At 47.7% G+C, this 10,923-nt stretch overlaps 1 protein-coding gene across 1 annotated transcript; it reads right to left on the reverse strand.

The window, feature by feature from the left end:
• Positions 1-9,313: 9,313 nt before the first annotated feature.
• Positions 9,314-10,704, reverse strand: LOC125555671. The gene has a single exon (XM_048718546.1). The coding sequence runs from the start codon at positions 10,699-10,701 to the stop codon at positions 9,469-9,471; it is 1,233 nt and encodes a 410-aa protein (XP_048574503.1). The 5' UTR covers positions 10,702-10,704; the 3' UTR covers positions 9,314-9,468.
• Between the last annotated feature and the right edge of the window lie 219 nt (positions 10,705-10,923).

The raw sequence follows: 10,923 nt of genomic DNA on the forward strand, positions 1-10,923 counted from the left end.
GTTGCATGCAATTTTATGTTGTTGTATATTGTTGTTGCTCTGTTGTGTGTCTATGCTCTGGGATCTGTTGTGTGTTCTACTTGGGCAATTTTGTGCATGGGAAATTCATAGACTGATTCTGTATGCTATATAGTGTGTTGATGCTGCTCAGGATCCAGACATACCTCGAGTCATGAATTTTGTTTTCCCACATGCTTTCATTTCGCATTATCTTGTGCAAGCACATCCATGCAAAAGGTTGTTTGGGCGTCCTTTAATTTCGGAGGTAAATCAACTCCCTTTAGTTTTTTGGTCTGACACTTCATCAGCTCCTATTTTTTTAAAACAAGGCAAAAGATTTGCCATTTTCATTGATTAAGGAAGAAGGTTTTAGACAAATAGCCGCAAAGCGGGGAACAAAGAACTACTCTCGCGGCATTACAATACTCAAGTGGGTGGCACCTGCCATAGCCCAAAGATGGGCCTCCTTTTTGATCTTCGCGACGACCATCATCGTTGTAGCGGCAGTGTTGCGAAAGACCCTTGCGTTGCGCTCTTTCCAAATCTCCCAAGACATAAGCATGAATAAGTAGGCGATAACCTTTCTCTGGTTTCCACGCTCGATCACATTTTTAATCCACCAATCTCGAACTGAAGCCTCAAATCTCCAGCTCCTCACCACATCACCATGTAGGCCAATCCGTGAAGCAACCTCAACCCAAACACGCTGGGAGAACCTACACTAGAAGAGAAGATGCGCCGCAGTTTCCTGGACTTGCTTGCAAAGCGGGCAAAGGTTGCAATTCGGCCAACCACGACGGAGCAATCGATCGGCGGAGCAATCGATCGGCCGTCCATACTCTGTTTTGAATTATCAACCAAGCAACATTTTGGAGGGGCCCAAACCTTCCAAACAGCAGCAGGCATGATGCTAGTTGTGTGTCCCGCAAACTGCGCCATATAGGCAGTCGACGTCGAGTATTCTCCTTGAGAGGTGAACTTCCAGTGGATAGTATCTTGCACACTGTTGTTGAGAGTAATAGAGGATAGTTTCCCCCAAAATGTGATGAACTCCTGTAGGTGCTCCAGGGTGATCCCATGACAGGTATCAATTTGACTAACCCAAAAATTGTTGAGAGCAATTTGGACCGAGCAAGATTTCTTTTTTGAGAGGTCAAATATCCTAGGAGCAATATCTTTGGGTCTCATGCCTTGGAGCCAGGGTGATTCCCAGAACTTTGCCTTACCTCCATCCCTAATGTGAACCGTGGTGGCTGCTGCAAAAATGTTCCTATCATTGTCATTGCATGGCGTTCCCATCCCAACCCAAGTCTTGGGTAGGTCAGCCCATTCATACCAAAGCCATCGCAATCGAAGGGCAGTAGCAAACTTCTCCAGGTTGAGGATGCCCAAACCACCAAAGATCTTGGGCTTACAGACAAGTTCCCAGTTGACCTTGCATTTTCCACCAGTCACCTTGTCACATCCCGCCCATAGGTAGGCGCGCCGCAAACTGTCAATCTTCTTCCTCACTTCCACCGGCAACTCCAAAGGTGTAATATGATATATAGCAATGGCGGTAAGCACAGCCTTGACCAAAACGACACGGCCCGGGGTAGCCACATGCCTCTCGATCCAAGGCGGTAACTTCCCAACAACTTTATCTTCAAAGAACTGAAAGTGTATCCTCTTCAACCTTGTAACCGAAAGAGGCAGTCCCAAATATCTCATTGGCAAGGTGGAGCGAATAGCCAGGAAGGCCTGAAGAACGTCATCAAGATCAAATGTTATCGTAGCGAATGGGCGCAACAAGACTCTTGGCACAATTGGTGACTAATCCAGTGACATCACCAAAAGAGGCAAGATTTGAAGCCAAAAATTGAATGTCGTTTTTTATTGGGGAGACAAATATGGCAGCATCATCAGCATAAAGCGACGCATGAATGGGTCGACCTCTGAGCGGTTTAAGATGACCTTGGGAAGTCGCCGTGGCAAGGATGTGGTGCAATGGGTCAATGGCAAGCACAAAAAGCAACGGGGAGAGAGGGTCCCCTTGACGAAGGCCTGGCCCATGTTTAATAGGGTCACCGGTAGTACCATTAAGCAACACACGCGAAGATGCTGATGAAAGAAGGGCGGTGATCCAATCTTGGAAGCAGCTTGGGAAGCCTTTGTGGTGAAGCAAATCCATCAAGTAATCCCAACACATAGAATCAAAGGCCTTCTTAATGTCGAGCTTGAATAACAAAGGTGGTGTATTCATGCGTTGGAAGCGCCTAGCCAAGTTGCGCACACACATGAAATTTTCATGGATACTCCTCTTTTTGATGAACGCGCTCTGCGCGTTGGAGATAAGGCTCTGCATATGAGGAGCTAGCCACGTGGCCATCATTTTTGCAATGATCTTGGCAATGGCATGGATGAGACTAATTGGCCGAAAATCTGAGATGTCCTCGGCACCATCTTTTTTTGGTATGAGAGCAATGTTTGCTGAGTTTAACCAATGAAAGTTGGAGACCTGAAGGTTGGAGAAGTTGTTGATGACATCCATGATTTATGGCTTGACAATTTCCCAACACTCTTTGAAGAAGGCTCCAGTAAATCCGTCAGGACCCGGGGCTTTGTCACTTGGGAGGGCAAAGATGGCAGCCTTGACCTCCTCCACTGAGAAAGGCATCCCCAAATCTGCGAGGTCGCAATCTGAAGTGGGGATGAAGTCCCAATTGAGGTCCTTAGCACGGGGTGCTCCTTTTTTGATGACATTGCCAAAGTGTTCTTTCGCAATCACCTTCTTATCATCATGGTTTGTGACCCATCTGTTGCCATGCTTTAGTCGATGAATAAAATATTTCCTTCTTCTATGATTGACACGAATGTGGAAGAAACGAGTGTTGGCGTCACCCTCTTTAAGCAAAGTAACCCTGGAGCTCTGTCTCTTTCTGGCTCTCTCTAGAACAGCAAGGGCCACTATCTTCTTTTTTAGCTTACTCTGAAGATCTCTTTCCTCACTGCTCAAAGTTCGACTTTCTTGGGCCAAATCCAGTCTAAGGATGATCTCAAGAGCCATGTGGAGTTGGACTTTATGATTGGAGAATATCTTTTTGCTCCAAGTGTGTAGGCGTTGACTAGCTCTCTTTAGCTTGTGAAAGAGGATTTGGCATGGCTCGGCATGGGGGGCTCTCTCGTTCCAAGCATCTTGAACAACCTTCTTGAAGTTAGGCATCTTGATCCAAAAGTTTTCGAAGTGGAAGCACTTTGGCCGAGAGGGCCCGGAGTCACTAGCGAGGAGGAGAGGACAATGGTCGGACAATGAAGATGACAACGCATGTAGGAGGTGTGTGCCGAATTGGATGTCCCAATCTTCATTACAAAAAAGCTATCAAGTTTGCTCATGGTCGGATCAACTCGCTCGTTGCTCCACATGAATTTCCTATTCTGCAAATGTATCTCCTTGAGCTCGCAAGCATTGAGAGCGTTGCGGAACCGGACAATGCGGCTCCGATCAACATTGGAACGGTTCTTATCTCGGGCATGATAGACTTGGTTGAAATCTCCGGTGATAAGCCATCTCGTGCCATTAGTAGGTGTCTGCCCAACCATCTCAAGGAAAAACACATCCTTCAAATTTCCTCTAGTGGGGCCATAAACAGTTGTGAGCTGGAAGGAGGTGCCTGAGCCAATGATCGTCACCATGGCCGAGAGGAAGAAGGTCCCAAAGCGCACATTATCAATCTTGATGAGGTCTTCATTCCACAAGAGATGGATGGCCCCACGGGTGCCATTTGCGGGGCGCTCAGCAAAGCTTTTCAAACGGCGGCCGCTCAGAAAAGCAGCAAAAAAGGATCCACAACAGCAAGTTTGGTTTCCTGAAGACATACAATGTTGCACGGGGTGGAGGCAATGGTTTGTTTTACAGCTACACGGCGGTCTGGGCAGTTCAAACCACGTACATTCAAATTCAAAATGCATAAGTTGTTATCATCCATCAGAAACTAGCATTACATCTATCATTGGGACCAAACAACATCAAGCCGTTGCTGTGGCTTCCTCGCTTCCCATCGGCTGCAGTTCTGGGACCGTGTCTCCACCCATGCTCAACTAGAGCATCTTCAACGGCAGTGGCCAGGTCGCACTCAAGCTTGAACAGAGCATGCAACGCCGCCACCGCAATGTCAGGTAGTTGACCATTGAACAACGCTACGTACTTGTTGATCGCCTCCTCGGTGATCATCTCTCCTTCCTCGACAATGCCCAGCCTTTGGCAGAGCAGTCTCTCCGCTAACTGCGCAATAGGCATTGATCGATTCTTGGCGTGAAGCCGCGGGCTACTGCGTCCCATCTGGAAACTAGAGATTCCTGCAAGGGTCTTCCTTCTTCTCGTCGGCCGCCTAGGCGGGGTGGATCTTGGCGTTGGTGATGGCAGTAGGGCCGGCTGACAAGGCACGAAGATGGGAGTGCACTGCTCTGGCTGCTCAAAAATGTCTTACTAGGAGCTTGGACGAGCAGAGGCCTCCCTCATTGGCGAAATTGAGAGGGGAGGTGTCTTGGTCAAACTAGACGAGCCGTGAGGATGGGGCGACGATGGTGATGCCGGTTGGTCCTGCCTAGCATATGACGTTCTTCTGCTGGTAGCAGGCGGCCTCGGTGAAGTGGAGGTGGGTGTCGATAGTAGTGTCGGCGACCGTGACACAAAGTTAGGTGTGCGCGTCGAGCTGTTAGAGGATGGGGTCGCGTCTGGGGTGGACAGTGTGACAAGCTCATCTTCAGCGCATGTCGAAATATGGAGCTGGAGTAGTGGCGCAGGGGAGCATGTCGAGGAAGCTTGTATGTTGAGCGGCGTGTGGGGGCTTGAGGTCAGGTTGGCTGCACGGCGCAATAGACGAGGTGGCGATCGAGCAGCCCCACCCGGCGGCGCGGACTCTGCTAGCACCGTCAAGCCCCGACACGGTGTCGCGCGATGCAGCCAGTCAGGGGCAGTTGGGGAAGGTCCCAGCTCAATCACGTCTTGGTAAGTAGTGCGAGGCGGATTATAACCCCGCCGATGTGCCATGCCTCTACAAGCTCGTCCACCTTCCCGGATCCGCTCCTCAAAGGGCCACCTCCAGCTGCGGTTGCCGTCGCGTCACGCCCAATCTGGAAGGTGTCCTTTGCTGCTGCTGAAGAGCTGCTGAATCCAGCCCCTCTCATGCCCATCCATGGCGCCCCTAGGTTGTGCCTCAAGACGACAGCGTCTGCGACCTTCAAGGCCAGCCGGTGTGCGGCACGGACGCCCATATCTCAAGCAGCGCGTCGCCATCAACCGGGCCGTCAAGTTTGAATGCTAGCTCGGAGGAAGGTTGGAAGACTGTCAGAGCACCGTTCTGGTGGAGAGCCTTGTCTCCGAGCCTTCGCCATTCAAGGCGGCGACTCTCGCCTTCCTATTCCCCCCAACGGGCAGCAATTTCATCAAGCATCGCCGTCGGTCCTGGCATCGCTGCCTGGAGCGGGGACACTGTAAGATTGACTGTCGAGACCCCTACAAGTGTCTGATATGCCGGCAGAGTGGGCACCACGCACGCCAGTGCACCAACAGGTCGCCCCCTACACCGCAAGCCCGCCTCCCACCGCCACCATCGATGTTGCTACCCCCTTCGGCTGATGATAATGCGAGGGCTCCGCGCCGCCCGTGTCTAGAAAGCTTGCGTGACCATCAGGGGATGGCCGATGGCCACCATGGCCATGGCGACCAAGGCCAGCAGGACAACGATCGTGACAGAGACCGCGAGTCCGACCGTGATGAGAGAGATCGAGACTCGCGCAATCCGCGACGAGAAGACCGCGACAACCGTGCCTGCAAGAGCGCTGACAAGCGCCGTGGCCTGGCGCGCCAGACTCTTGATGCCCGGAAAATTGATAGCGGGTGTGTGCAACGACTCCCAGGTGGTGTTGTTATCCCAGCTTCAGGCAGAAGGTCCCGTGATCGCCCAGCTGACACGCCGGTGAGGTGCGCGCGCCGGAGTGCGCATACTGCTAGTCCGCGCTGCGAGGATAACCGAGGAAGATCGCCGACGCCTTCCCCCCACACTACATACCGCGACATTATCGAGCTGCAGCCTTCCATCAGCTCCAATTGAAAAAAGGATTATAAACTTGTGGAGAATTGAGTTATATATGTTAACTATAATGTATTGACGTTACTTACAACGAGTAGTTAGATTACTATGTCAGATAAACAAAGACTGCTTAAAACGTTTAAACTTCTGACAAGGTAATAACATGTTACAGAAGATAGATATGATGTTGATCCACCTCTTCTTATTTATTGTGTACAAAAACTAAATAAATGTGGCCGTTTGTCTTTTGGGCATTGGAGATGTTCTCATGGGTGGCGATTTTTATGCTCTGATTATAAGCAATCATTTGTATTGCCCATCTATTTTTTTAGGGAAACCATCATGACGCACTTGATTGATTTCAAATAATTACATCGTCAACATGATGGTTTAGGGGAAAGCTTGGGGGCATATGGTTTATGTAACCAGAGATTCATTCTTTTCGGTCATACTTAGACCAAGGATTCTTCTACCTAAAGAAACGGTTATCATTTGAGATAAACAGAAAAAAGGGCGTGGCTATATGTCAATCGCCTGAAAATAAATTTAGGGTCAGTCACTTTTTCTTTTAGGGCACGCAGGCACGCTAGCCATATGTAAGTAGTATTAGTGTAAAGTGGCAGTGTAGCTAATTCACGTGTGCATGTCTATTTTCCGTTTGTGTGTGCGCGAGTGTGTCTGCGCGTGCATGCGGCCGCGCGTGCATGTGCTCGCATGCGTGTTAGCACATATGTATTGTGTATGCATGTGCCCCAACTATGTGTACGCGCAGTGGCGGACCTAGGAAAAAGTCGAGCCCCAGGCCGACCCAGGCATCCTTCGGAGCACTGTAGCTGCAGTGCTGTACTGTAGCTACAGTCAACGAAGTAAGTCGCCGTCACGCCCCAGGCAGCCGCCCGGGCTGCCTGGGGCCTAAATCCGCCTCTGTGTACGCGCATGTGTTTGAGGGTACTTGCACGTGTGTGTGAGAGAGATGAAAAAATCGACATCACTAATCTACGTAGTTGATCCACATATTGTGTGTTCAAGGAATGAATTAGTGGCATTGTTATAACCCTCCTAAAATAAAAAAGTAAAAACAAATAATGATACAATTTGCACACAATGTACACAGAGATTGCACTTTTTTACAATATGTAACAATAAGGATATACTCCCTCCATTCTAGAATATAAGGTGTCGATATAAGGAATGAATTTGTGTATGTTTCACCAAGATTATAAAATTAATATATTGACATCTACGATGGAAAATAAATCCATACACATGTTTGACCTTTGAAAAAACTAATACACCTTATACGTGTAATTTTTGCCAAAAAATAGTTTCCTCACAACGATTGGATTAGTGTCACTGGTATTATAATGAAGAAAGAAAATAAAACAAAACCTAAACCAAAATCAAAATAATGAAGTTTTTTAAGAAAGAATGAATTAGGGCATTGGTATTACCCTTCCAGACGAAAGAAAAAACACACAAATAATGAAAAAAATGCACATCATATACAAAGAAATTTAGATTTTTTATAATATATAGGTATAAGCATATAATATTTTGATTTTTGCAAAAAAAAGTTTTCTCACAAGGAATGAATTAGTGACATTGGTATTAGCCTTAAAGAAGAAAGAAAGCAAAATAAAAACTAAAAAAAGTCAAGATGATGAAGCTTTCTACCAAAATGAATTAATGGCATTGGTATTAGCCTTACAGAAGAAAGAAAACAAAATAAAAACTAAAATAAAGTCAAAATAATGAAGCTTTCTAAGAAAGAATGAATGGGTGGCATTGGTATTACCCTTCCAGAAGGAACAAAATGAAAAAAGAAACAAATAAGGACAAAACTTGCACTTAACTTACACATAAATTGCAATTTCTTATATTATGCAAGAATAAGCATATAGTGGAATTTCAAAAAAAAAACTAAGAAGAAAGAAAATAAAAAAATAATGAAAAAATTTGCACATAATATACACAAAAATTGGGATTTTATAATATGTAAAAATATTCATATAATATTGTGATTTTTGCAAAAAAAAAAAAAGTTCGCTCATAGGGAATGAATTAGGAACATTGGTATTAACCTTAAAGAAGAAACAAAATGGAATTAAAACTAAAACAAAATAAAAATAATGAAGCTTTCTAAGAAAGAATAAATTGATTGCATTGGTTTTACCCTTCCAGAAGAAAGAAAATGAAAAAAAAAGAAATAATAAGGACAAAATTTGCACATAATCTAAACACAAATTGCAAGTTCTTATATTATGGAAGAATAAGCACATAGTTAAATTTTCAAAAAGAAAAGAAGAATTAATCAGTGGCCTTAGTATGAAAGAAAATGAAATAAAAAACCACAAACAAATGATGACAAAACTTGCACACAATATGCATTGAAACTGCATATTTTTATAAATGCAAAAATAAGCGTATAATAGGGCAATTTTTGCACTTTAGAAATATTTACACACATATGGTACAACACTTATGTGTACATTTACACACACCTAATATATACACAATACACATAAACAAAAAAGAAAAATTGACTAAAAACAACTTGGTAAACGATAATAAAGACGAAAGCTAGCACGAAGCTAAAAGGACAAAAAAGTATATTTTTCTAAGGTAGAATGAATTAGGGCATGATTTTTGCCTAAAAGGGGAAAGAAAATGAAAACAATTGAAACGAATGTTGTTTAAAAATTGCACACTACTTACCCAAGAATTGCACTGTTGCACAATAAGAAAAAAATAAGTATATCGTAGAGCAGTTTTCGGATAAAAATATGATTTGCACATAAGTTGCATCAAAGTGAAATGTATATATTATGTTTGATTTATTTTTAAATTAAAGAATAGTTGTATCTTCACACATAGAAATAAAAATGCATCTCATATAGATGCATTGTCGTATGCACACTCGTGCACACACACATAGCAAATTGGATATGAGCACAACACATGCACATGCACACAGCAAAGCATGCTGGCAACACACGTACAACATACACGAAGTGGCAAGCAACAGGAGCACATGCATGCGACACACACATGCACGCACACAAAAGCGGACACGAAAAAAAAAGGAAAAACAGACTAAGTACTGTAGAAGGAAAAAAGTGACTGACCCAAATATAAATTTCAAAAAAAATAAAAAAATTATAAATTTCAGTCAACTTACATACAGCAAAAGTGCAAAAAAAATAATGTGTTTTCAATGGGACATGGTGTATACATTGTTTCTGTATCCACATTATTTGAGGGGTGATGTAATTTATTACATGGAACAGCTTACGAATCATATCGCGCTTCTGCCAACCGGCGCGGCAAAGCGCGCGTAAGTTTCTAGTGTAATGCACGCGCCATGCATCTGCGCCGTACGTGTATCATCAAAGGGAAATCAAGGTAGAAGCCAGACCGGCGGCGAGTAACTTGAGGAGCAGCCTTCCTCATCTGGCTTCACGGGGAAGCAGTGCTCCGGATGAGCAGGCGGCAGGCTGCACCTGCCATTGTCGGCGAAGACAAACTCGCCGGGGTCACTCCGCAGAGTGAAGTAGGCGTCGAAGCTGTTTCGGTGGTAGTAGGTGCGGTCGTCCAGGAAGTAGACCCCCTCGTCGCAGCCCGTGCGCTCGTACGCCCTGGAGCATCCGGGGCCGACCACGAGCAGCCGGCCGTCGAGGCTTTCGACTCTGGTCCAGGCGCGTGTCTTCTCCGGGTTGTCGTGCGCGACGGGGGTGAGCACGAAGAGCTGGACCGCGGCCGCAGCTCCGTCCGCCCTCCGCCACTCCTTGACCACCATGAGCAGCTCGCCGCGCGACGGGACGAGGTAGCCCGCACGGGGCTCCCCGGCCTGTAACTGCCTGTCGCGGCCGGTGATGTAGAAGTCGCAGACGACTCGGAGATCCCCGCCCCTGAGCGGGTCCGGCTCGTCGAGCGCCGTGTACGCCCGGAGGTGCTCGCCCTTGGTTAGCACGAAGAAGCGGCCGTCCAGGTAGGCAAGGTCCTGCGCCGCCGTCCCGGGCGCGGTGTTGATGTCTTCTCCCTCGACGGCGACTGGCGAGCCAAGGCGCCAGAAACAGACGAAAGGCCAGCGGTTCGTCCTCGGCATGTTGAGGATGGCGGCGGCGACGCACGCCCCGTCGACGGTCGGCGGGGACGAAAGGGTCGCGGCGAGCATCACCACGGGGCGAGGAGGGCCGCGGACCAAGGTCGGAGACGGGAGGCCGCGGACGGCCCAAAACACCAGCCCGTACTCGAAGTCGGGAAGCGGGATGCGCTCGCCGGTGCAGAGGTTGAGCAGCGTGTGCCTCTCCCTGCCGCCGCCGCGGAGCGCGGCGAACAGCCACTTGCCCTCGTAGGAGCCGAAGAAACGGGCGCCGCGCGCGTCCTCAGGCAGCAGGTCCAGGTTGTGGCAGGCGCCGCCGCTCAGGATGCAGCCGAACGACGGCCCTCCGGCGAGCGGCATGAGGAGCCAGGGGAGCACCATGAGGCGCGCCGCGGGCTTGGGCACCGCTTTGTGCCACGACTTGCAGCAGGCGCCCATGTAGACGGCGTCGATGGGGCAAGGTAGGCGGCCTTGGATGCATCGGAGGATGTCATCCGGCAGCTCATCCCAGCACGCCGCGGCCGCCATGGACGAATAACGTACTACGTCAAAGCACACGCGGGATCTGGTTTCCCAACAGGTCTTGCCCTGGTCGCATATATACAGCATGTAGTACGACTTGAAGTTGGGCTCGGCTTCGAACTAAGTTCCTACACAGGTCAGTCGAGCGTCTTACACACTTACGAATATCTTTTCTCCAAGGTCGTTACGAATACGGACCTAGCGACACACTCAAGACTTAAGCTTGTA

The sequence above is a fragment of the Triticum urartu genome, chromosome 5, assembly GCF_003073215.2.
Source record: "Triticum urartu cultivar G1812 chromosome 5, Tu2.1, whole genome shotgun sequence".
Lineage (NCBI taxonomy): Eukaryota > Viridiplantae > Streptophyta > Magnoliopsida > Poales > Poaceae > Triticum > Triticum urartu.

What these genes read in the sequence shown, in the direction of transcription:
- LOC125555671 (XM_048718546.1), bottom strand. Translation starts at nt 10,701, where the DNA reads ATGGCGGCCGCGGCGTGCTGGGATGAGCTGCCGGATGACATCCTCCGA.